Source organism: Phyllobates terribilis, unplaced genomic scaffold, assembly GCF_046119375.1.
Source record: "Phyllobates terribilis strain yellow unplaced genomic scaffold, ASM4611937v1 Scaffold_11__3_contigs__length_659146591, whole genome shotgun sequence".
NCBI classification, from domain to species: Eukaryota; Metazoa; Chordata; class Amphibia; order Anura; family Dendrobatidae; genus Phyllobates; species Phyllobates terribilis.
Window position 1 is genome coordinate 68,985,495 of NW_027362771.1, and position 27,580 is coordinate 69,013,074.

Consider the following 27,580-nt stretch of genomic DNA (forward strand, 5'->3'; position numbering starts at 1 on the left):
TGTAGGTCCATGTTAGTAGTTTGAACTGGATTCGCTGGGCAATTGGGAGCCAGTGAATGGATTTGCAAAGGGGGGGTAGCAGAGAAGTAGCGAGGTGAGAGATGAACTAGTTGCGCAGCAGAGTTAAGGATGGACTGGAGGGGTGCGAGAGTGTTAGCAGGTAGGCCACAGAGGAGAGCAGTAGTCGAGGCGGGAGATGATGAGGGCATGCACAAGCAGTTTAGTAGATTGAGGGTTGAGGAAAGGACGGATTCTGGAAATATTTTTGAGCTGGAGGCGACAGGAGGTGGTGAGAGCTTCGATGTAGGGTTTGAAGGACAGGGCAGAGTCAAGGGTTACTCCGAGGCAGCGGATTGCCGGTAAAGGGGAAAGTGTGATGTCATTTATTGTGATAGAAAGCTCAGGTGGGGAAGATATGCGAGATGGGGGGAAAGACGATGAGTTCAGTTTTGTCCACATTGAGCTTAAGGAAGCGAGAGGAGAAGAAGGAGGATATGGCTGATACACATGCTGGGATTCTGGACAGCAGAGAGGTGACATCTGGGCCAGAGAGGTAGATCTGGGTGTCATCAGCGTACAGATGGTTCTGGAAGCCATGGGATTTTATGAGCTGTCCCAGGCAAAGGGTATAGATTGAGAAGAGTAGGGGTCCTAAAACAGAGCCTTGAGGGACTCCAACAGAGAGGGGGTGGGATGAGGATTAGAAAGGTATGAGGACATCCAAGATAGGGCAAGGTTTTTGACACCAAAGGAAGAGAGGATCTATAGGAGGCAGTGGTCAACTGTGTCGAAGGCAGAGGACAGGTCAAGAAAAAGGAGTACAGAGAAGTGTCTGTTAGCTTTGGCTGTTGGTAAGTCATTAGTAATTTTGGTAAGGGCAGTTTCGGTGGATTGGTGGGGGCGGAAGCTAGATTGCCAGTTGTCGAAGAGAAGGTTAGTTGAGAAGTGAGAGGAAAGTTCAGCGTGAACGTGTTGCCAAAGGAGTTTGGAGGTAAATGGGAGCAGCGATATGGGGCAGTAGCTGGACTAGGCGGTTGGGTCGAGGTATGGCTTTTTGAGGATAGGTGTGATTGTGGCATGTTTGAAGGCAGAGGGGAAGGTACCAGAAGTTAGTTATAGGTTGAAGAGATCGATTAGGGATAGGATGAGTGTGGGGGTGAGGCTGGGGAGGAGGTGGGATGGGATGGGGTCGAGTGCACAAGTGGTGAGGTGTGATTTGGAGAGGAGACGAGTAAGGTCTCCTTCCGTGATTGATGTTGGAAAGGGAGGTTATGGGGGAAGGGCAATGGTCTGGAAAACAAAGGGGTTGTGGTGGTTGGACAGTAAAGTCTTGCCTTGTTTGGTCAATCTTGTTTCTGAAGTGTGTGGCAAACTCTTCGGCAGAGATGACAGAGGTTGGAGGGGGTAGCGGAGGGAAGAGGAGAGAGTTAAAAGTCTTGATTAACTGTTTGGGGTTGTAGGATAAGGAAGATATGAGGGTTGTGAAGTAAGCCTGTTTAAAAGAGGTGAGGGCTGATTTGAATTCGAGCGTTGCTTGTTTGAATGCAGTGAAATCATCTTATGAATGTGTTTTCTTCCAACGCCGCTCCGCAACCCTGGACGTTTGCCAAAGCTGTTTAGTGAGGTTGTTGTGCCAGGTTCGCCTATTGACTCGTCTGCTCTGCCATGCACAAGAGGGGCGACCGAGTCAATAGCTGATTCGAGAGTGGCATTGTAGAAAGCAGTGTTGCTATCTGTGTCGTGGAGTGAAGATATGGATGTCAGTGGTAGAATAGAGTCAGAGAGTGTGTGAGTGTTGAGATGAGAGCGGTCTCTGCAGGGGTGTGCTAGTTGCTGGTGGGTGACAAGTGAGGAGGACAGGGATGAGAATGTGAGTAGATGGTGGTCACATAGGGGTATGGGGGAGCTTGTGAGGTTAGATAGGGAGCAGAGTCGGGTGAAGATGAGGTCTAGTGTGTGTCCGTCTGTATGGGTGGCTGAGGAGGACCACTGAGTAAGTCCAAAAGATGAAGTAAGTGACAGGAGTTTGGATGCTGCTGACTGGCGAGTGTCAGTGGGGATGTTGAAATCGCCCATGATGATTGTGGGAATGTCAGCAGAGAGAAAGTAAAGAAGCCCGGTGGAGAATTGGTCAATAAAGGCAGTGACCGAGCCTGGAGGTCGGTATATGACAGCCACTTGGAGGTTGGAGGGAGAGTAGATGCGGACAGAGTAGAATTCAAAAGAAGGGAGAATAAGGGATGGTAGAGGTGGGGTAGGGCTAAAGATGCAGTTGGTAGAAAGGAGAAGACCCACTCCTCCACCATGTCTGTTTCCAGGGCGAGGAGTGTGGGTGAAGTGGAGGCCACCATAACACAGCGCAGCAGGAAAGGCAGTGTCGGAGGGTGTCAACCATGTCTCTGTGATGCCCTGGAAGGAGAGATTACAAAAGGTAAAGAGGTCGTGGACAAAATGGAGCATTCCAGAGTGCTCCAGAGAGAGGGAGCAGGGGGGGTGGGCGTCAAGGGCACAGGTTTAACATAGGAGAGGTTGCGATAGTTTGTAGTTGGTTGGAAGTAATAGGATTGGGAATTGTTGGGAGGTGTAAGCTGTGGGGGTCCAGGATTGGGAGATATGTCATCAGCAGTGAGAAGAAGCAGAGAGAGGGAGAGCAGGTGGGAGAAGGAGATTGTCCGCCTTGCTTTATGTTTTGGTAGGATAGATCTGAGGTTGAGGAGCAGGTCTGCAGATGAGGTCAGGTGGGGAGGTAAGAGGGAAGGAGAGATGATTATTTGGTTAGAGGGTGCTGGGGTTTCGGGATAATGAAAGAGAGTAAGGATTAGTGGTGCAAAGACAGTAAGGGCACATGTTAGCATAGTGAAGGTTTAAGTGTGAATGAGAAAGAGAAACTAAGTACAATTAGTAAATATTGGTACCTTCTGGTCACTTCTGGCCCATTTCTGGCATATTTCTGTTTGACTCTTAAGAGCGACCCTTCAGAGCCAGACCTGGGTCTCTAGATTTATGAAGCTCTTAATAGCACATGGTGTGGGTCAGCTGTGAGCAGGAGGGGAGGAGCCGCAGGGAGACTGTTCACAAAAGCACAGGATGGAGGGGGGGAGTAATTAGGAGCCAGAGGCTAAATGCATTCAGGAAATAGACAGATAGGGACAAGTGTGTAGTGTGTAGTGGGTTCTTATATAATACTATAAATTAAATGTAATTTGTAATCTCAGCTCTCTGAGGATCTCTGCTTAACTATATAGTAAAGTACCATAAATGTCTCCAAAACTTCTGGTAATGTTAATATTTGATGTTTTATTCATATATATGTAGTTTTTTCTATGTTTGTTTCCATGTGGTCTAAGGGGTAACATTTCTCCTTGTGGGGATTGAAGGCTTGCTAAAGGGTCGATATTGACTTTTAGGATTGCCGCAACCAATAGGTGACACTAGAGTCCAAGTCCTCTTTTCCTCTGAAGAGAATATACAGTGGGAACGGAAAGTATTCAGACCCCTTTAAATTTTTCACTCTTTGTTTCATTGCAGCCATTAGGTAAATTCTAAAAAGTTCATTTTTTTCTCTCGTTAAAGTACACTCTGCAACCCATCTTGACTGAAAAAAACAGAAATGTAGAAATTTTTGCAAATTTATTAAAAAAGAAAAACTTAAATATCACATGGTCATAAGTATTCAGATCCTTTGCTCAGACACTCATATTTAAGTCACATGCTGTCCATTTCCTTGTGATCCTCCTTGAGATGGTTCTACTCCTTCATTGGAGTTCATCTGTCTTTAATTAAAATGATAGGACTTGATTTGGAAAGGCACACATCTGTCTATATAAGACCTCACAGCTCACAGTGCATGTCAGACCAAATGAGAATCATGAGCTCAAAGGAACTGCCCAAGGATCTCAGAGACAGAATTGTGGCAAGGCACAGATCTGGTCAAGATTTCGAAAGAATTTCTGCATTACTCAAGGTTCCTAAGAGCACAGTGGCCTCCATAATCCTTAAATGGAAGAAGTTTGGGACCACCAGAATTCTTCCTAGAGCTGGCCGTTCAGCCAAACTGAGCAATCGTGGGAGAAGAGCCTTGGTCAGAGAGGTAAAAAAGAACCCCAAGATCTCTGTGGCTGAGCTCCAGAAATGCAGTAGGGAGATGGGAGAAAGTTCCACAAAGTCAACTATCACTGCAGCACTCCACCAGTCGGGGCTTTATGGCAGAGTGGCCTGACGGAAGCCTCTCCTCAGTGCAAGACATATGAAAGCCCGCATAGAGTTTGCTCAGAAACACATGAAGGACTCCCAGACATTGGGAAATAAGATTCTCTGGTCTGATGAGACGAAGATAGAACTTTTTGGTGATAATTCACAGTATGTGAGGAGAAAACCAGGCACTGCTCATCACCTCCCCAATACAATCCCAACAGTGAAACATGGTGGTGGCAGCATCATGCTATGGGGGTGTTTTTCAGTTGCAGGGACAGGACGACCGGTTGCAATTGAAGGAAACATGAATGCGGCTAAGTACAGAGATATCCTGGATGAAAACCTCTTCCAGAGTGCTCTGGACCTCTGACTAGGCCTAGGTTCACCTTCCAACAAGACAATGACCCTAAGCACACAGCTAAAATAACAAAGGACTGGCTCTCTGTGACCATTCTTGACTGGCCCAGCCAGAGCCCTAACCTAAACCCAATTGAGCATCTCTGGAGAGACTTGAAAATGGCTGTCCACCAACGTTCACCATCCAACCTGACAAAACTGGAGAGGATCTGCAAGGAAGAATGGCAGAGGATCCCCAAATCCAGGAGTGAAAAACTTGTTGCATCATTCCCAAGAAGACTCATGGCTGTACTAGCTCAAAAAGGGTGCTTCTACTCAATACTGAGCAAAGGGTCTGAATACTTATGACCATGTAATATTTCAGTTTTTCTTTTTTAATAAATTTGCATAAAATTCTACATTTTTGTTTTTTTTCAGTTAAGATGAGGTGCAGTGTGTACTTTAATGAGAAAAAAAAATGAACTTTTTAGAATTTAGCAAATGGCTGCAATGAAAGAAAGAGTGAAAAATTTAAAGGGGTCTGAATACTTTCCGTACCATACTATACTTTTTTGAACCAGTTGTTCTTGGAAGCGCCACACATGTGGACCACAAGTTGTCAGGATTCCCCTTGCAAAGTCTCCTAAAAAACAAAATCACTGTGGTATATAGTGAGAGGGGCTTTGATTTTCCTTGGATGGAATATACCACTGTTTTTTTGTAAGAAATGAACAGCCCTAGTATAGAATAAAAATATGGTCCCAATTATCAAAATGTTAAACTAAGAGCAGATACAGACAGAAAAGGGCCGCTATGCAAGAACAGTATATCAGCCTTTTACAGTCCAATAAAGTGTTTGTGACAGAAGCTGCTTGGTGTAGTGGAAGTGGCCCCTTTGCCTCTTGGGACCCTGTGAGGTTGCACAGGTCGCAACAACGGTATGTCCACCGCTGTGCTCAACATTAATTTAAAGCGGACCTTTCACAAAATGTTACACTATGAACTGTACATTCCCTCGTATAGTTGCAGCAATGGAGATCATAGCATTTTCTTTTCCTTTTCTTCTCCACTCTGTTGTGGAGATACAGGGCACCAAAAAGTCGGTGCCCACAGTAGTTTGAATAGTATATGCCAACAAGTTCTGCCAGAAATAAACCGTCCAGAGGAGGGGCAAAGCTGTGGCAGTGTAGTCAGCGTACAGCGTCACCAGAGCTTTAGCGGGCTGCAGAGAGAGGAAGGTGCCCCCTCCTCATTATGCTACTAATAATGGTGGGGGATCAGCCCCCTCGTTATACTTGGAGTGATGATCGTTACCATAAGAGACTCAAATGGGGTCTGCAAACTGCTAGTAAAGATGGTGACCATCAAAATTATTATCAAGAAAATGAACATTGTTTAGGGGAAGACTATGAGTAAGGCCACATTCACACGTTCAATATTTGGTCGGTATTTCACATCAGTATTTGTAAACCAAATCCAGAAGTGTTGGATAAATACTGAAATTGTGACATGTTTCTATTATACTTTTCCTCTGACTGTTGTACTTCTGGTTTTCGCTTACAAATACTGATGTAAAAAACTGACCACATGCTGAACATGTGAATGTGACTTAATACTTACTTACCTGTAGTAGGTCTGCCGTCCTGGGTCCCACGATGATCCTCACTCTGACAGCTACTCTGAAGCCACTGTACGCCACCGGTCCAGTGTGTCACTGACAGAAGATCCCGGTAGGGAGGAGTTCCAGTTAGTGGCGTATTGAGAATGGAGGCAATGTCAGCGTGGTCTCACATGAACATGCTGCCACAGTTCTCACCATCTCTCTAAGCGGTCAGAACTGTGGGTGTATACTTTTAACACTGCCTTTTTTATTGATAGGGCAGTGTCATAGTGGGTTGAAGTACATGCCCATAAAGTTGCCCGAAATTAACCGCACAGTTGAATAATAAATAAAAGTAACCTATAAGGTGCCAGTAATTTCAGCACCTTGTATTTCTACAACGGAGTGGAGAAAGAAAGAGAAATAAATAAATGTTATGACCTCAGTTCCTGCAGCTATATGCAAGAATGTACAGTTCATAATGTAACATTTTGTGAAAGATCCTATGTAATGGGATCAGAAAGGACAGTGTATAGCTGCAATTTAGTGAGGCTGCTGAATTGTATTTATCACAGTAGTATTAGTAAAATCCCTATACAAGCAACTGTACACCTATGTATTTTATACACGATTTCCTTCTAAATCCTTATGGTACAGGGTCCTGGAGCATTCAGAGACCAAATGTCTATTGTTATACGCACGCCGTTAGGTTCAGATTGGGGCGAGACAGGTTACATGAATTATTTGGAATCCTGGGGGAACCATTACTCAGGGCAACCATAGACCATGTGCAGCAGCTTCTCTCAGGCACACAGGGGTATTGACCCTCAAGCACAGGCATGTAGGTTGTTTCACTTGCTGACCAGAGACACTTGACAAGAGTCCTCATAAACGGTAGAACAGTAGCATTTAATAAGAAGCCACACAGCCAGTGCAAGTTAAGTCTTATGAGTAACAGGCTCCAATGACAAACAGTACAGTTTCCTTAGCAGCACAGCAGTTCACAGTCTTCCCAGTAGTACAGGACAGCACAGTTCTAATGCAAAGGCACATTAATGAACACAGCAATCTTTACAGCACAGTGAGATGGAGGGGGGGAGGGTTTGCTGAGGGAGATGATGCCTGTGACACCATTTCTTACAGTCCTTATCTTTCTGCTTGATAATACTCTGCACTGCTAGTTCAGGAACTCTACCTGACCTGTGCTTAGCTTCACTCCTGACTCGAATCCTTTTCATTTGCAGGGGCGCTTCTGTCAGATGCAGAACACACACACCACCTTTCTCTTCGGCTCCAACCAGACAGTAAACAACTTCCCCACAATCCCCCTGAGGCTCTGCTAAAACTCTCCCCTTCTCCTGTGACTGTGTAAACCCCTCTAGTTGCTGGATGCTTCTGGAGCACAACACTTCCTGTCTCATGTGCTTGTGTTACTTCTAATAGTTGCTGAATGCTTTTAAAGCAACAGTACTTCTTCTGCATGTCAAACTGTATTTCCATGCAGTGGATGCTTCCATTTTGAGAGACCACAACTATTACAGAAGCCATAACCAAATACCTAACCCAAATCAATTACACCCTACTCAGCTGCTGCACATATACAGTACTAGACTCACTAAAGATGTCTTGTCACTTGCCTTTAATATGTAACTGTGTTTTATCTGGTGTAAATCCTGCTGTTCTCCCAAGTCCTCATTTAAGAGCTATGTTTCAAGGAGACCCTTAACATTTTCTCCTGTCATAGATGAGACATCACCCAGCCGAGCTGTATAGTGTATAATCGTAAGTGCCGTAGGCAGATGTGAATTATACATGAGAGCTCATTAAGACAATATACCTGATAGGCATTGCTAAACCTTAATTGATGTGAGACATAAAAGACAACCAGAACGGATTAATATTTTAACATTACCTTCTCGGCCAACGACAGCACAGTGCTCGCCTGAATGATGGCAACTTGCTCTTCATTCCTTAGATTCTGGCGGAAGAATAATGTGAGGTTAGTGTGGAGTATTGCTTAGTTATTCGTGGGTATCAGCTACGGGCAACTACTTACCCCATTGTCTCCCAGAATATCTAGCTGTTTGATCAGATCCGGTATGTTGACGTCCTTTTTTAAAAAAAAAAAAGTTTAATTTGATAAATATCTATTCACCTTTAGGTGGCAGCATTGGCCCCTCATAAATATGAAGACACATCCCATACCTTAACACCTTCCTTCATGCAGTAAATCTGTAGGGCACTGACTCCGTCAGAAAAGGGATGAATCTGTAAATTGAATGGAGGGGACCTTCGCTCTCGTTCCTGTAAAAAAAAAAAATCATTAAGGTATATAGGTAGCTGTCACTTTATTTATTTATATATATACAGTACAGACCAAAAGTTTGGACACACCTTCTCATTTAATTTTTTTTCTGTATTTTCATGACTATGAAAATTGTACATTCACACTGAAGGCATCAAAACTATGAATTAACACATGTGGAATTATATACTTTACAAAAAAGTGTGAAGCAACTGAAAATATGTCTTATATTCTAGTTTCTTCAAAGTAGCCACCTTTTGCTTTGATGACTGGTTTGCACACCCTTGGCATTCTCTTGATGAGCTTCAAGAGGTAGTCACCAGAAATGGTCTTCCAACAATCTTGAAGGAGTTCCCAGAGATGCTTAGCACTTGTTGGCCCTTTTGCCTTCACTCTGCGGTCCAGCTCACCCCAACCATCTCGATTGGTTTCAGGTCTGGTGACTGTGGAGGCCAGGTCATCTGGCGTAGCACCCCATCACTCTCCCTCTTGGTCAAATAGCCCTTACACAGCCTGGAGGTGTGTTTGGGGTCATTGTCCTGTTGAAAAATAAATGATGGTCCAACTAAACGCAAACCGGATGGAATAGCATGCCGCTGCAAGATGCTGTGGTAGCCATGCTGGTTCAGTATGCCTTCAATTTTGAATAAATCCCCAACAGTGTCACCAGCAAAGCACCCCCACACCATCACACCTCCTCCTCCATGCTTCACGGTGGGAACCAGGCATGTAGAGTCCATCCGTTCACCTTTTCTGCGTTGCACAAAGACACGGTGGTTGGAACCAAAGTTCTCAAATTTGGACTCATCAGACCAAAGCACAGATTTCCACTGGTCTAATGTCCATTCCTTGTGTTCTTTAGCCCAAACAAGTCTCTTCTGCTTGTTGCCTGTCCTTAGCAGTGGTTTCCTAGCAGCTATTTTACCATGATGGCCTGCTGCACAAAGTCTCCTCTTAACAGTTGTTGTAGAGATGTGTCTGCTGCTAGAACTCTGTGAGGCATTGACCTGGTCTCTAATCTGAGCTGCTGTTAACCTGCGATTTCTGAGGCTGGTGACTTGGATAAACTTATCCTCAGAAGCAGAGGTGACTCTTGATCTTCCTTTCCTGGGGTGGTCCTCATGTGAGCCAGTCTCACTTGATGGTTTGTGCAACTGCACTTGGGGACACTTTCAAAGTCTGCCCTATTTTTCGGACTGACTGACCTTCATTTCTTAAAGTAATAATGGCCACTCATTTTTCTTTACTTAGCTGCTTTTTTCTTGCCATAATAAAAATTCTAACAGTCTATTCAGTAGGACCATCAGCTGTGTATCCACTTGACTTCTGCACAACACAACTGATGGTCCCAAACCCATTTATAAGGCAAGAAATCCCACTTATTAAACCTGACAGCGCACATCTGTGAAGTGAAAACCATTTCCGGTAACTAGCTCTTGAAGCTCATCAAGAGAATGCCAAAAGTGTGCAAAGCAGTCATCAAAGCAAAAGGTGGCTACTTTGAAGAACCTAGAATATAAGACATATTGTCAGTTGTTTCACACTTTTTTGTTAAGTATATAATTCCACATGTGTTAATTCATAGTTTTGATCCCTTCAGTGTGAATGTACAATTTTCATGGTCATGAAAATACAGAAAAATCTTTAAATGAGAAGGTGTGTCCAAACTTTTGGTCTGTACTGTATGTATATATATATATATATATATATATATATATATATATGTAGTAAATTAATACTCCATTAATGGAGTTAGCTCATGAATACAACCTCTATATACCCTTTTAGGGCATGTGAATGTAAAATGATGGATATGATTGTGATCTAAAACCTTACACCCCCTCAATAAGGCAGAAAATAGAGGTGTTCTGGAAGACTTGAGCCATCCATGTTCTGCATTTCCATAAATTTCCCTTCTCTAACTGGCTTCCTCCATGTGAACAAATAATCCTGAAGGCGCTTGGGTGTTTTGTGAGGTCCGGGATAGATATACCACAATGAGTTAAATATTAATGGATTTATTAAAAAGGTTATATAAGTGACACTATGTACATGATAAGGGGGGGCGAGTTAAAAAGACAAACACAACGCGTTTCTGCTTAACAGAGCCTTCATCCGGTGTGTATAATACATAATATACCCATTGTGATATATCTGTCCCGGACTGCACAAAACACCCGATGTTTTCATCAGTGCTTTGGTAATCCACCCTGATAGGGGAGCTCCTTCAGGATTATTTGTCCTCATCTCTGTCTATGTGAAAGCTGTTTGTCGAGCTAGGACAAGCACGTCATCACGGTCTAAGAGGAGCTGCATACCGAGGAACAAGAAACCCAAGTACTATAAGTTCTCTCAATACAGTTGTGCCTACCAGCAAAACTCACTCCGGTGAGCATAAACCATCTGTTTTTATAAATACCTCCATATTCTCTACTGATTACGCTTAGGTAGCGCTCTCTTTCTGTATCTAATACTCGTGGCCGAAACCACTTCAACTCTGCTGTCAATGTCTGACAGCAACTTTTGAATGGAACGATTGGCACGATTTATCAAGATACAAAATTAATGACCCAATGAGACAAAATTTTAAAATGCCCAAATTGCAGTTATTTGATCACTCTTCTCTAAAAAAAAATGCAGTTAAAATCTAAAAACATTGTATCTATCCCAATACTGATATCAATAAAAAAATCAGCTCGCCACGCAAAAAACAAGTCCCTGTACATCGACACAAAAATCAAAATGTTACAGGTCAAAGAGAACTACTAAACTAAACTAGAAATGTATTTTTCTACCAATTTCTAAAAAAAAATTCTCCACAAATGAAAAAAAAAAACATTTATGCAAATTTGGTATTGCCATAATCATACTGACCTAGAAAATTATGGTTCACAGTAATTTTTATCTCATAATGTGCCCAGAAAAATAAAACCCCAAGAACATGGCGGACTTGCATTTTTTTTCACAATTTGACCACACCTGAAATTTTTATTGTATGGTAAAATGAATGGTGTAATTTAAACTACAACTCATTCCGCAAATCACACCCTGATACGGCTTTGGCGACAGAAAAATAAAAAAGTTATGGCTCTTGGAAGAAGTACGTAGATTAGCTGCGGGGGCAAGGGGTTAAATCTATTTTTCCCACTAAAATGTACACTGCTAGTAGGATTTCTATATAGGAACAGTCCCTTATATCACTGTATACATTGTTTACTATTGATTTTGGGGGTGACAGACTTCCTAAAATATTGTTTGATGAATCAGTCTTACTTCTAACTCCAGATTTCGGAACTCCAGCAGTTCATTCTGGTCTCTAGCGTCTTGCAGTTCTTGTTGTAGGCGATTGTTTTCAGACTCCAGCTTATCAATCTGAAAGAATTTATAATTACAAACACAAAGTAGGACTAAGTAGTTCTACAATCTAATATTATGTTCCATTATTAAGTCATTCAAAACGTATCACTAACTAAATAAAATATCCTTGTCTAGATATTGCTGTATATTCTTGATATGGCGCCTCCTGGTGTTTTATTGATTCCACCTAATGTCATGACCACTCATGCCAGAGGTCACACATGCTCAGTAACTCAGTTTCACTCCTCCTCTAAACTGGCAGCAGAGTGATTGCTGGTATTGTGGAGGCAAGTGCACTAATACCATCTTCTTTTCACCAGCAATGGGCACATTAGGTGGCCTTTCTGAAAGAGAATCAAAAAAACAGCAGGGGGTGCTATAACAAGGATGTAAGGGTTACATCTAGACGCAGGAGAAAATAATTATTGTGTTACAGCAGTCAGTCCCATAACATATTGATGGCATATCCTAGTAGTATGCTATCAAAAATTACAAATCACACAGGAATATATAAATACATGGTAAAAACACCCCCACTTTTTGAAATTTAGTGGCACATTGTAAATGATTGATAAATGTCTTGCACTGTAAACAGCAGTTAGAATACTGAATGTGATCATCTCAGGGTTCTAATGATATAGTATGGGTAATAAATATTATTGTGCATGTATGTACAGTGCCTTGAAACTAATTAGAAGAGCAGCCAAGAGGCCCATGGTTACTCTGGAGGAGCTGCAGAGATCCACAGCTCAGGTGGGAGAATCTGTTCACAGGACAACTATTAGTCATATACTCCAAAAATCTCGTATTTATGGCAAAGTGGCAAGAAAAAAAGCAAGCCATAAGAAGTCTCGTTTGCAGTTTGCAAAAAATAATGTAGGGAACACAACTAGCATGTGGAAGAAGGTGCTCTGAACAGATGAGACCAAAGTTGAACTTTTTGGGCTAAATCCAAAACTATATGTCTGGTAGAAAACTAACAATGCACATCAGTCTGAAAACACCATCCTCAAAGTCAAACATGGTGGAGGCAGCATCAAACTGTGGGTATGCTTTTTCAGCAGGGACAGGGAAGTTGGTCAGAGTTGGTGGGAATATGGATGGAGATAATTACAGGTCAATCCTTGAGGAAAACCTTGTAGAGGCTGCAGAAGACTTAATACTGGGGCATAGGTTTACCTTCCAGCAGGACAATGATCATAAACATACAGCCCGATCTACAAAGGAATGGTTTAGATCAAAGCATATTCATGCGTTTGAATGGCCAGACTTAAATCCCATTGAGAATCTGTGCTAAGAGTTGAAAATTTCTACTCACAGATGCCTCCATCCAATCTCACTGAGCCAGAGCTAGTTTATAAAGAAGAATGGGCAAAAATGTCAGCCTCTAGATGTGCAAAGCTGGTAGAGACATACCCCAAAAGACATGCAGCAGTAATTGTAGTGAAAGGTGGTCCTACAAAGTATTGACTCAGGGGGCTGAATACAAATGCATGTCACAATTTTTTAGATTTATATTTTTAAAATATTTAGAAAGTCATGCATCATTTCCTTTACACTTCACAAATACTTAGTACTTTGTGTTGATATATCATATAAAATCCAAAAAACATTTACCATAAGTTTGTGGGTGTAACATGAAAAAATGTGCAAAAACTTCATGGGGAGTGAAAACTTTTTTTAAGGCATTGTATATGTAACATGCAACAGACAACATATTTTATTACATTATTTTTCTATTTTATTTTTATAGATTTCCTGAATGGTGTTTACACATTTTATTTGGCTACATTATTCCTAAGCTTATAGTAAGGTGTAGCCACATCCGAGAGAATTTGGCCGATTATGCTAATGATACTGCAATCATGCTCTGATCAGAGTTTGATCAGAATGTCAGCATAGTGTGATCCGATTCTCTCATCCGAGAGAGAATGGGAGCACACTGTGAGGAGAAGATGGAGAAGAAAATGTCTCCATCTTCTCTATTCTGTGAGAGAGCGAAAATCAGAGTGCACTCACATGTCATCCGAGTGCAGTCCAATGTTTTCCACACACCCATAGACTTGAATGGGTGAATAGCATCTGATTTCAAAGTGAAATCGCAGCACGCTGCGATTTTTTTTCACTGATTGTTCATGTCAGTGAAAAAAATCAGGCATCTGCACAGGCCATTGAAGAAGACTGGTCCGATAAAATATTCAATAGCACTCGTCCGATGTATACGCCTGTGTGAGCGAGCCCATAATGACATGATATTATGGAGTGTCACAAATACAGTACCATAACACTACGTTACCTTTTCTATTAATTCCTGATTTCGTTTTATGAAAAGTTGTTTTTCTTCCACCCAGTGGGAATCCTACAAAGAGAAAGTACTGTCATTAGACTTATTCTTGTATTCACTTAGGATAAATTTGTATCTTAGTATCCAACTTCGACAATATGTTCATGAAGTACAGAAAAGTAATATATATATATCTATGTCATTTACTGACCTGTCCCCTTTCTGACAATGCCTTTTCAAGATCTTCGATTTTGGCTTTATAGCGAAGGGCCTCTGTTTGCATCTGTTCCTGAATCTGCCAAATGTTATGAAAATTGTGTCACTTTATGTCCAATCATATTAACCACATGAAAAAAAAGCGTTAAAATATACTGAGACGTTAAATATTTTAGCTATTTTTCGAATAGGTAAGTGTGCTAATAATAATATTGCTAAATGTGTGTGAAAAAAAAAAAAGTGGATGCCATGTGTCCACTGAAATGACCTAAAGTGGATGCCATGTGTCCACTGAAATGACCTAAAGTGGGTGCCATGTGTCCACTGAAATGACCTAAAGTGGGTGCCATGTGTCCACTGAAATGACCTAAAGTGGGTGCCATATGTCCACTGAAATGACCTAAAGTGGGTGCCATGTGTCCACTGAAATGACCTAAAGTGGGTGCCATGTGTCCACTGAAATGACCTAAAGTGGGTGCCATGTGTCCACTGAAATGACCTAAAGTGGGTGCCATGTGTCCACTGAAATGACCTAAAGTGGATGCCATGTGTCCACTGAAATGACCTAAAGTGGGTGCCATATGTCCACTGAAATGACCTAAAGTGGATGCCATGTGTCCACTGAAATGACCTAAAGTGGATGCCATGTGTCCACTGAAATGACCTAAAGTGGATGCCATGTGTCCACTGAAATGACCTAAAGTGGGTGCCATGTGTCCACTGAAATGACCTAAAGTGGGTGCCATGTGTCCACTGAAATGACCTAAAGTGGATGCCATGTGTCCACCTTTGCATTTTGCAATTTCTTGTACTAGGAGAGTAATGCACGGTCATGCATCAACCTCAATAATAACCCTGTATGCAGTAAGCTTCTAAGCGTCAAATAATTATATCTGTAAGTAACAGCATGTTATTCTGTTTACCTGCAGACACCACTAGGGGGAGCTCACTGTATTAGGAATCATAAACCTCTATTGAGTTCTATAATAAAACCGTATTCATTGAGCTCCCTCTAGTGGTGGCATATAGAATTTTATAATTCAACTGTGCTTCTCTTGTATGGCAGATTCCAAATACTAGGAATCCCTCCTCCAAAGTGTGCCCCTTACTCCGAGGCTGAATGCCAATACGGTCTGTATTTCACAAGTTGGTAAATGATGTGTATAAGCTAAATTGTGCACAATTGTGTAGGATCTAAACTGGTGATCTCCAACTTCTAACTCTCCAGTTGCTTCAAAAAAGAGGATTGTGTGCATATGGCTTCCAGGACAAGCTGGGAATTGTAGTTTTGAAATAGAGAGCTACAGTTAGGGAACCACAGATCTACATGTTTCCCCATGAGTGAAATGCACCAGCAAGAGCAAAAACGTTTCTGATCCTTAAAGATTGCTTCAATGTATTACCCTGTAGTTCTGCAGCTCATTAAAGGGAATCTGTCAGTAGGATCAACCCTCCTAAGCCATCTATATGGGCATGTAAGTCATAGGATGAATAAAATAATACATTAACATCAGGGATACGATGTCTTATACCAGAGAAATCCACATTTTCTTATATGTAAATGAGCTGTTAAGATCTATAGGCCGGACACTGATCTGAATGAGAATCGGCCTCCAGAGCTTAGTTTTAATAAAAAGGAGCATTACCGGTGTGAGACATGACAGCAGAACTGAACTTTGTCTTCTTACAAACAAATTTGCTGCAGTTCTGCAGCTCTGCTGCATTGCAACAATATCATTTGCCTGTGAGATGGAGGCTGAAGCTGAGAGGAACCTGCAGATGTGTTAGTTATAATCACACACAGCTCTGCAGTGAGATCAGGAGAGCAAAGAGTGGCCATTACACATCACACTTGTAACACTGGTAACCATTACACATCACACTGGTAACTATCACACATCATACTGGTAACTATCACACATCACACTGGTAACACTGGTAACTATCACACATCACACTGGTAATGCCCACTTCTATTTAAAATAAACTCTGGAGACAGATTCTCATGCAGATCTGTGTCCGGCCCACAGTCCTTAACAGCTCATTTACATGTAAGAAAATTGTGGATTTCTCCGGAACACGACATCTGATCACAGGTATCAAGGTATCATTTGATTCAGCTTCCTATGACCTGTGTGCCCATATAGACGGCTTAGGATGGTTGATCCTACTGACAAATTCCCTTTAAGTACTGCCTTGACTTCAATTTTAGCAAACTCTAACTTGTTGGCATCAGAGTTCTTTAAAATTATTAGGTATTGAAGCAAGTATTATATTTTATTATACGCCATGCTTACTCACCTGTGCTTCTTTCTCTGCATCAATAATACTGCCTGTATGTTCTTGTAGTAAAGCGTAGGCCCTTTGTAATGCTTGATACTCCTTTGTCAACTGGCGAAACCTTAGCTCAGACTCTTCCGCAGCTAAACTCTATAAAGTGACACAAGTTATATATTTTAATGAACTTTCTACATATAAGGGAATTTTGGTATGTGGTAAAATATATTAAAATATAAAGAAAACTAGGAGGCAGTGCAAGATTATTAAACCATTATATATTATAAATATTTATAATCACAGTGTAATCTCTGTACATTGAAAGTGGTCACCTAGCTGGGTGGTCTTCTGAAAGGCTGGTATGCATAATATATGGTTAAACTGAAAATCTGTCACAAGTAATATGGTCTGGGGAGATCGTCTCAAAGACATTGTCTTTTGGAGAGTTTTTACTCCATGTGCTATAGTATGCATGTAATTGCAGCACCTATATGAATTGTATTACACTAATTATACTGGATGTCAGGATATTTTTTGCAAATCATACTTAGGAAAGAAACTGATTGCTGCAAATTTCAGCTGCAGATATGTTCCAAAATCTGGGTCGATTTCACAACAAATCTCCATGTGTTAGTTGTGTATTTTGTTGTGGATATTTATTTTATTACAAATCATTTTATAGAGTGAAATCCACAGTGAAAGATCTGAAAATCAGCAGTATACTCTCATTTATGTGCAAATTTTTATTAATGAAGTTTTGAAAACCATATTCACTTGTATTGAACTGTAAATTTGCACTGTAGATTTCGGTTGAGGAATATACGCAGTGAATCCACAGCAAATACTGAATGGGTGAATATACGCCGATGGTTATAGTAAGTTTACCTGGGGACATTGCAAAGAACTTTAGTATGCAATATGACTTACTTCATCTAAATCATCATCTGGAGTGGCTGGCGTCCTGTCAGTTCGATAGGAAGCTACTGATGATGTTTCAGAATCCATAGAGTCATCATCATATCCAAATACAGTGTCTACAAGGTGTCTCTGTAACAAGTATGGAAATATAACCGGCTTATAACATTGGAAAGTACTATTCATTGCAAGGAAGAAGAATACCGCAATACATGTGGGTGCAAGTGGCGAACACATGGTGATAAGTAGATATATGGAAAAAAATGTGGGTGGCCACAAATCAGTGGGCGACCATGATACAAATGGTGCCGAGTCTTCCAGAGCAGGAGCCTTTCTTTGCATAGCTCTATCTATCCTCCAGTTAATAGAGGAGGTTCATCTTGGTAAAATCCTCTTTACGATATTCATATTTCCATAATAGGGCTAATAGACAGGGGCTCTCCTAACAGAACAAGCTCCTTAATTCCATAGTTATTCCCACACTCGCTTTCACCAGCAGGGCACCATGGGTGGTGTAGTTGCCAGGGGATAAGGCCAACCACCTCTCACGATTCACTGTCCTGTTTAAGAGAACTCTACTTGTATATAAAGATTATATGACAACCGCTTAAAGGGGTATTTTCATGTTGTCTCTTGAACAGCTTGAAGGAATGCACACGCCTTAGTTTCCTCACATCCTGGTTTCTAGCGGGGCGGGCTCTCCTCCATGAGTGACAGCTCTGGTGAATAGAACTGTTATATTAGTAGAACTATAAACCTCAGCACAACAAGTTCTGCTATAATACATTCAGCTATCAATGGCTTGTTCTATAATCTACACTACCATCACTATATTTACACACAGAGTTAACAGGTCATTTGAACAAGCACACAGGCCCTGTCATCAAGAGATGAGGGCAGAGATTATTAGACCTGCTGTGAAAGCTGTGGGCTGATGATTTATAACTGCATCTCTTCAGAAGATGAGAGGGAGGTGAGCAGATAACTGCTATACAAAAATCAATAGGATTTGAGAGAGAGAGAGCTGACTAGGATGTTAAGAGTTAACTCCTATCCTGGAATGTAACTACTGCACACTCTCAGCCAGGGTCTGGAGGCCCAGCTCCATTGAAACAAACTGTATACTACATATACTACATAAGATAAAAGATCTCATATCAGGAGAATGAGAGTAAATATGAAAAAAGCAAGTCATTTGCAAACTTGCTTATTTTTAATGCTAACTAATAAAAGCAATTTAAGAACTTGAGAATACCTTTTTAGGTTTTTCAAATGTACACAGTGAAGCACATGATAGATGATGAGAGAAGAATGATGATAGTCAACAGTCTCTCACCATTTGATTGTATGGGGCACACATATTTTAAAGACAACCAGCCCATTCTATTAGTCATGCTTATTAGGATTCCATATATACTTAATTAGAGACTGTCATAGTGTTTACCTTTATAGGCTTCGAACTTCTTTTATGTTTTTTTCGTCTAATAAGTTTTTCTCTATCCTGTAAAAAATATATAATACACATATTCATGTGGAGATGGACACTAAATTAATATAAGCACACATAGAAAATCACATTTTTTAATTTTTTTCTAAGTATCCTGTTCACCATCTTCATGATGCATAGTGACTATTTAAACAGTAATACTGTCAAATATGGGGTACTGGATATCTGTGGGTAAGCTGACCAATGGGTACAATACGCAAGTGGTCAACTGATATCTCAATAAATGTGAATGATCTATACATTTAACGTTGTGAATGTCTTACTACAATATAATACAAAAACACCTTCCTTAAAGAGGACCCGTTATGGTCTTTATTGAGGGGGCATGGCTCACAGGGTAATTATGCAGTGCAGCCTAAAGACAACCCCAGGGAATCCTGTGGGCAACACCCCCTTGTAGTATATATATGTATACAGTACAGACCAAAAGTTTGGACACACCTTCTCATTTAAAGATTTTTCTGTATTTTCATGACTATGAAAATTGTACATTCACACTGAAGGCATCAAAACTATGAATTAACACATGTGGAATTATCTACTTAACAAAAAAGTGTGAAACAACTGAAAATATGTCTTATATTCTAGGTTCTTCAAAGTAGCCACCTTTTGCTTTGATGACTGCTTTGCACACTCTTGGCATTCTCTTGATGAGCTTCAAGAGGTAGTCACCGGAAATGGTCTTCCAACAATCTTGAAGGAGTTCCCAGAGATGCTTAGCACTTGTTGGACCTTTTGCCTTCACTCTGCGGTCCAGCTCACCCCAAACCATCTCGACTGGGTTCAGGTCTGGTGACTGTGGAGGCCAGGTCATCTGGCGTAGCACCCCATCACTCTCCTTCTTGGTCAAATAGCCCTTACACAGCCTGGAGGTGTGTTTGGGGTCATTGTCCTGTTGAAAAATAAATGATGGTCCAACTAAACGCAAACCGGATGGAATAGCATGCCGCTGCGAGATGCTGTGGTAGCCATGCTGGTTCAGTATGCCTTCAATTTTGAATAAATCCCCAACAGTGTCACCAGCAAAGCACCCCCACACCATCACACCTCCTCCTCCATGCTTCACGGTGGGAACCAGGCATGTAGAGTCCATCCGTTCACCTTTTCTGCGTCGCACAAAGACACGGTGGTTGGAACCAAAGATCTCAAATTTGGACTCATCAGACCAAAGCACAGATTTCCACTGGTCTAATGTCTATTCCTTGTGTTCTTTAGTCGAAACAAGTCTCTTCTGCTTGTTGCCTGTCCTTAGCAGTGGTTTTCTAGCAGCTATTTTACCATGAAGGCCTGCTGCACAAAGTCTCCTCTTAACAGTTGTTGTAGAGATGTGTCTGCTGCTAGAACTCTGTGTGGCATTGACCTGGTCTCTAATCTGAGCTGCTATTAACCTGTGATTTCTGAGGCTGGTGACTCGGACAAACTTATCCTCAGAAGCAGAGGTGACTCTTGGTCTTCCTTTCCTGGGGTGGTCCTCATGTGAGCCAGTTTCTTTGTAGCGCTTGATGGTTTTTGCAACTGCACTGGGGGACACTTTCAAAGTTTGCCCAATTTTTTGGACTGACTGACCTTCATTTCTTAAAGTAATGATGGCCACTCGTTTTTCTTTACTTAGCTGTTTTTTTTTTGCCATAATACAAATTCTAACAGTCTATTCAGTAGGACTATCAGCTGTGTATCCACCTGACTACTGCACAACACAACTGATGGTCCCAACCCCATTTATAAGGCAAGAAATCCCACTTATTAAACCTGACACGGCACACCTATGAAGTGAAAACCATTTCCGGTGACTACCTCTTGAAGCTCATCAAGAGAATGCCAAGAGTGTGCAAAGCAGTCATCAAAGCAAAAGGTGGCTACTTTGAAGAACCTAGAATATAAGACATATTTTCAGTTGGTTCACACTTTTTTGTTAAGTATATAATTCCACATGTGTTAATTCATAGTTTTGATGCCTTCAGTGTAAATGTACAATTTTCAAAGTCATGAAAATACAGAAAAATATTTAAATGAGAAGGTGTATCCAAACTTTTGGTCTGTACTGTATATATTTTTTCAGTATGTGTGTTTTTATAAATTCATATATATAATATATAATATATATATATACGATATATATATGTTTAGATACCGCATATATCTAATGTCTAAGCTAAGCATTCTGTACATGGTGATTTACCTGCTACATGAGACTACAATAGAAACCTTAGTTTTCCAGCTACAGTGGTGTGAAAAAGTGCCCCCTTCCTGATTTCTTATTCTTTTGCATGTTTGTCACACTTAAGTGTTCCAGATCACAAAAAAAATTAAAATATTTGACAAAGATAACACAAAATGCAGTTTTTAAATGAAGGTCATTATTACTAAGGGAGAAAGAAATCTAAACCTATAGGGTCCTGTGTGAAAAAGTGATTGCCCCTCCCCCTTAATTTATGTTTTAACTGTGGTTTATCACATCTTTGGGAAGCTGAGTTCAATTTCCCTAGCCACACAAAGGCCTGATTACTGCCAAATCTGTTCTCAATCAAAAAATCACTTAAATAGGACCTGCCTGACAAAGTGAAGTAGACCAAAAGATCCTCAAAAGCTAGACATCATGCTGTGATCCAAAGAAATTCAGGAACAAATGAGGAACAAAGTAATTGAGATCTATCAGTCTGAATAAGGTTATAAAGCCATTTCTAAAGCTTTGAGACTCCAGCGAACCACAGTGAGAGTCATTATTCACAAATGGGGAAAACATGAAACAATAGTGTACCTTCCCAGGAGTGGCCGGTTGACCAAAATTACCCCAAGAGCGCAGCAACAACTCATCCAAGAGGTCACAAAAGACCCCACAACAACATCCAAAGAACTGCAGGCCTCACTTGCCTCAGTTAAGGTCAGTGTTCATGACTCCACCATAAGAAAGAGAATGGGCAAAAATGGCATGCATGACAGAGTTCCAAGCCGAAAACCAATGCTGAGCAAAAAGAACATAAAGGCTCGTCTCAGTTTTGCCAGAAAACATCTTGAAGATCAAGACTTTTGGGAAAATACTCTGTGGACTGGCGAGCCAAAAGTTGAACTTTTTGGAAGGTGTATGTCCCATTACATCTGGCCTAGAAGTAACAGCATTTCAGGAAAGGAACATCATACCAACAGTAAAATATGGTGGTGGTAGTATGATGGTCTGGGGCTGTTTTGCTGCTTCAGGACCTGAAAGACTTGCTGTGGTAAATGGAACCATGAATTCTGCTGTCTACCAAAAAACTCTGAAGGAAAATGTCCGGCCATCTGTTCGTGAGCTCAAGTGAACTTGGGTTATGCAGAAGGACAATGATCCAAAACACAGCAGCAAGTCCACCTCTGTATGGCTTAAGAAAAACAAAATTAAGACTTTGGAGTGGCCCAGTCAAAGTCCTGACCTTAATCCAATTGAGATGCTGTGGCATGACCTTTAAAAAGGCGGTTCATGCTCAGAAACCCTCCAATGTTGCTGAATTACAACAATTTTGCAAAGATGAGTCGGCCAAAATTCCTTCATAGCATTGTAAAAGACTCATTGCCAGTTATCGCAAACGCTTGATTGCAGTTGTTGCTGCTAAGGTTGGGCCCAAGCAGTTATTAGGTTTAGGGGGCAATCACTTTTTCACATAGGGCCCTGTAGGTTTGGATTTCTTTTTCCCTTAATAATAAAGACCTTCATTTAAAAGTTGCATTTTTGTATACTTGTGTTATCTTTGCCAATTATTTAATTTGTTTTGTGATCTGAAACATTTAAGTGTGACAAGCATGCAAAAGAATAAGAAATCAGAAAGGGGGCAAACATTTTTTCACACCACTGTACGTACAGATGCTTCTCACAAAATTAGAATATCATCAAAATGTTAATTTATTTCAGTTCTTCAATACAAAAAGTGAAACTCATATTATATAGTCATTACAAACAGAGTGATCTATTTCAAGTGTTTCTGTTAATATTGATGATTATGGCTTACAGCCAATGAAAACACAAAAGTTATTGTCTCAGTAAATTAGAATACTTTATAACAACAGCTTGAAAAATGTTTTTAAAGTCTGAAATGTATGTTCAGTAAATGCAAATGTAGCGCCCCGAGGGTTCGGCCGCTACAGGGGTATTGCACCTCTGCCAGAGGTGTGGTATTCCACTCCCGGGTAAGGATGGAGTATGGACCAGGGCTCAGTTAGCTGCATACAGCACACACACCCCATTTCTGAGGGACAGCTCAACGGTGCTCCCACTAGACAGAAGTGCAGGCACGACCGACTATGTCCCTGACTGGAGTGGGGAGGGGGGTGGAACACCCAGTGCTGTAGGGGCAGATAGGGGTTGGTTCCTGAGCGTAGGAAGGAGCCCATTGGTTGCTGGTCACCTGGGCTCATGGCTAGAGGGAGGTATAAAAAGTGGGCACCATCTTAGATCTGGGTTCAGTTCAGTCTGTGGAGAGAGTGGAGAAGACAGGGAGTAGAGGCTCTGTAGGAGCTCTACTCCGGGAGGGCCTAGTGAGAGGCCGAGGAGGAGGTGAAGGGGAGCTGTGGTGTCACCTCAGCCCAGCTCCACGAGAAGAGAGGAACAGAAAGGAACAGAAACAGAAAGGAACAGCAGAGAAAGAGAGGAAGAAACAGAAGGGCTCAGGAACAAGAAGGTAGAAGGGACCCTAAGAACCCACGAGAATACAGGGTGAAGGGTCAGGCAGATTAAGGGTGCCGGATCCCAAGTTGGTGGAGGAGAAACTACCCTCAGCCAAAGACCGGACGTCGTGATCATTTATTGGTGCAACACCTCATCAAACCTGCTAGGAAGGCACCATATAGGACAGCGGAGGACGGGGCCCACGTTTAACCGCACAAGTCCGCGGCAGCTGGACAAAAGTGGGTCACTGGTGAGGCAGGCCAGAGAAAGGACAAAAGGGGGTCTTGAGCCATACTCCTGAGCTGCCTGGGAGTTGACCGAGCCCCTCACCTGGTGGACGCCGCACGGCTCGGGCAGTCATTCGGGCAGTGACTTGGATATTAACCGTGAGTAAAGACCCTGGACTGCAGTACGTTGTCTGTGTGCTTTTTCGCTCCTCCGGCACTACCGGTACTGGGACTCTCACCACCATCACTCCCACCATCCACTACACTGCCCTGGGGCCGCACTCTTCCCGTGGGGAGTCACACCATCCCAGCTGCATACATCATCGGCCCCAGCGGTCTGCCCTGCAGCGGCGGTTCCTAATAACCGCAATCCACAGGTGGCGTAGTCGGACATCTCTTAAAACATCTAAAAGACTGCCACGGGTCTGACCACCCTGAGCCACGGGACCGGGTCGCCACTACTACCCCCATCGTCTCCCTATTGCCCGGTTCCGAGTGCCCCACGGCCCAGGGGGCGAGTCACACTCAATACTTGGTCAGGGGCTTCTTTTGCATCAATTACTGGATCAATGTGGCGTGGCATGGAGGTGATCAGCCTGTGGCACTGCTGAGGTTTTATAGAAGCCCAGGTTGCTTTGATAGCAGCCTTCAGCTCGTCTGCATTGTTGGGTCTGGTGTCTCTCATTTTCCTCTTGACAATATCCCGTAGATTTTTTATGGGGTTAAGGTCAGGTGAGTTTGCTGGCCAATCAAGCACAGTGATACTGTTGTTTTTAAACCAGGTATTGGTACTTTTGGCAGTGTGGACAGGTGCCAGGTCCTGCTGGAGAATGAAATTTCCATCTCCAAAAAGCTTCTCGGCAGAGGGAAGCATGAAGTGCTCTAAAATTTCCTGGTAGATGGCTGCGCTGACTTTGGTCTTGATAAAACACAATGGACCTACACCAGCAGATGACATGGCTCCCCAAACCATCACTGATTGTGGAAACTTCACACTAGACCTCCAGCAGCTGGGATTGTGTGCCTCTCCACTTTTCCTCCAGACTCTGGGACCTTGATTTCCAAATGAAAATTGGAACTCTGGGACCTTGAGGAGTGTGTTAATGACTGCCTTCTGGACATCTGCCAAGTCAGCAGTCTTCCCCTTGATTGTGGAGCCTACTGAAACAGACTAAGGGACCTTTTTTAACGCTTAGGAAGCCTTTGCAGGTGTTTTTTGTTAATTATTTTAATTTACTGAGATAATGACTTTTGTGTTTCATTGGCTGTAAGCCATAATCATCAACATTAACAGAAATAAACACTTGAAATAGATCACGCTGTTTGTAATGACTCTATGTAATATATGAGTTTCACTTTTTGTATTGAAGAAAAGAAATAAATTAACTATTTGGTGATATTCTAATTTAGTGAGATGCACCTGCATATATGTCTTTATATATATTTTCACTATATGTGTGTATAAATACACATATATATAATTTATATCTAATATTGAAGTATACACTGTGCAGAATTATTAGGCAAATGAGTATTTTGATCACATGATACTTTTTATACATGTTGTCCTACTCCAAGCTGCATAGGCTTGAGAGCCAACTACCAATTAAGTAAATCTGGTGATGTGCATCTCTGTAATGAGGAGGGGTGTTGACTAATGACATCAACACCCTATATAAGGTGTGCTTAATTATTAGGCAACTTCCTTTCCTTTTGCAAAATGGGTCAGAAGTGAGATTTGATGGGCTCTGAAAAGTCCAAAATTGTGAGAGGTCTTGCAGAGGGATGCAGCAGTCTTGAAATTTCCAAACTTTTGAAGCGTGATCACCGAACAATCAAGCGTTTCATGGCAAATAGCCAACAGGGTCGCAAGAAGCGTGTTGGCCAAAAAAGGAGCAAAATAACTGCCAAGATGCCATTCGCCACCAGTTTTGCCATATTTCAGATCTGCAACGTTACTGGAGTATCAAAAAGCACAAGGTGTGCGATACTCAGGGACATGGCCAAGGTAAGGAAGGCTGAAAAACGACCACCTTTGAACAAGAAACATAAGATAAAACGTCAAGAATGGGCCAAGAAATATCTTAAGACTGATTTTTCAAAGGTTTTATGGACTGATGAAATGAGAGTGACTCTTGATGGGCTAGATGGATGGGCCAGAGGCTGGATCAGTAAAGGGCAGAGAGCTCCACTCCGACTCAGACGCCAGCAAGGTGGAGGTGGGGTACTGGTATGGGCTGGTATCATCAAAGATGAACTTGTGGGACCTTTTCGGGTTGAGGATGGAGTGAAACTCAACTCCCAGACCTACTGCCAGTTTCTGGAAGACAACTTCTTCAAGCAGTGGTACAGGAAGAAGTAGGTATCGTTCAAGAAAAACATGATTTTCCCGCAGGACAATGCTCCATCACATGCATCCAACTACTCCACAGCGTGGCTGGCCAGTAAAGGTCTAAAAGAAGAAAAAATAATGACATGGCCCCCTTGTTCACCTGATCTGAACCCCATAGAGAACCTGTGGTCCATCATAAAATGTGAGATCTACAGGGAGGGAAAACAGTACACCTCTCGGAACAGTGTCTGGGAGGCTGTGGTGGGTGGCTGCTGCATGCAATGTTGATCGAAAACAGATCAAGCAACTGACAGAATCTATGGATGGAAGGCTGCCGAGTGTCATCATAAAGAAAGGTGGCTATATTGATCAATAATTTTTATGGTTTTTGTTTTTGCATGTCAGAAATGTTTATTTCTAAATTTTGTGCACTGATGTTGGTTTACCTGGTGAAAATAAATAAGTGAGAAGGGATTATATTTGGTTTTTATTAAGTTACCTAATAATTCTGCACAGTAATAGTTACCTGCACAAACAGATATCCTCCTAAGATAGCCAAATCTAAAAAAATCCCACTCCAACTTCCAAAAATATTAAGCTTGGATATTTATGAGTCTTTTGGGCTGATTGAGAACATAGTTGTTGATCAATAGTAAAAATAATCCTCTAAAATACAACTTGCCTAATAATTCTGCACACAGTGTATATATGTACCGTATATACAGTGGGTACGGAAAGTATTCAGACCCCTTTACATTTTTCACTCTTTGTTTCATTGCAGCCATTTGGTAAATTCTAAAAAGTTCATTTTTTTTCTCATTAAATTACACTCTGCACGCCATCTTGACTGAAAAAAACAGAAATGTAGAAATTTTTGCAAATTTATTAAAAAAGAAAAACTGAAATATCACATGATCATAAGTATTCAGACCCTTTGCTCAGTATTGAGTAGAAGCACCCTTTTGAGCTAGTATAGCCATGAGTCTTCTTGGGAATGATGCAACACTTTTCACACACTTTTCACACCGAGATTTAACCTGGATTTGGGGATCATCTGCAATTCTTTCTTGCAGATCCTCTCCAGTTCCGTCAGGTTGGATGCTGAATGTTGGTGGACAGCCATTTTCAGGTCTCTCCAGAGATGCTCAATTGGGTTTAGGTCAGGGCTCTGGTTGGGCCAGTCAAGAATGGTCATAGAGCTGTTCTGAAACCACTCCTTTGTTATTTTAGCTGTGTGCTTAGGGTCATTTTCTTGTTGGACGTGAACCTTCGGCCAAGTCTGAGGTCCAGAGCACTCTGGAAGAGGTTTTCATCCAGGATATCTCTGTACTTAGCCGCATTCATGTTTCCTTCAATTGCAACCAGTCGTCCTGTCCCTGCAGATGAAAAACACC

At 41.8% G+C, this 27,580-nt stretch overlaps 1 protein-coding gene across 2 annotated transcripts in view; it reads right to left on the reverse strand.

The window, feature by feature from the left end:
• JAKMIP2 (janus kinase and microtubule interacting protein 2) overlaps positions 1–27,580 on the reverse strand; it is a 155,346-nt gene that overhangs the window by 15,528 nt on the left and 112,238 nt on the right. For both annotated transcript variants that reach the window (XM_073651290.1, XM_073651289.1), the window contains exons 9-17: positions 18,929–18,985; positions 17,497–17,616; positions 16,594–16,722; positions 14,288–14,371; positions 14,089–14,151; positions 11,709–11,807; positions 8,336–8,434; positions 8,187–8,240; positions 8,043–8,108 (exon numbers count right to left, since the gene is read on the reverse strand). In XM_073651290.1, coding sequence (XP_073507391.1) covers positions 8,043–8,108; positions 8,187–8,240; positions 8,336–8,434; positions 11,709–11,807; positions 14,089–14,151; positions 14,288–14,371; positions 16,594–16,722; positions 17,497–17,616; positions 18,929–18,985 — 771 coding nt within the window. The remainder of the gene's footprint in view (positions 1–8,042; positions 8,109–8,186; positions 8,241–8,335; positions 8,435–11,708; positions 11,808–14,088; positions 14,152–14,287; positions 14,372–16,593; positions 16,723–17,496; positions 17,617–18,928; positions 18,986–27,580) is intronic.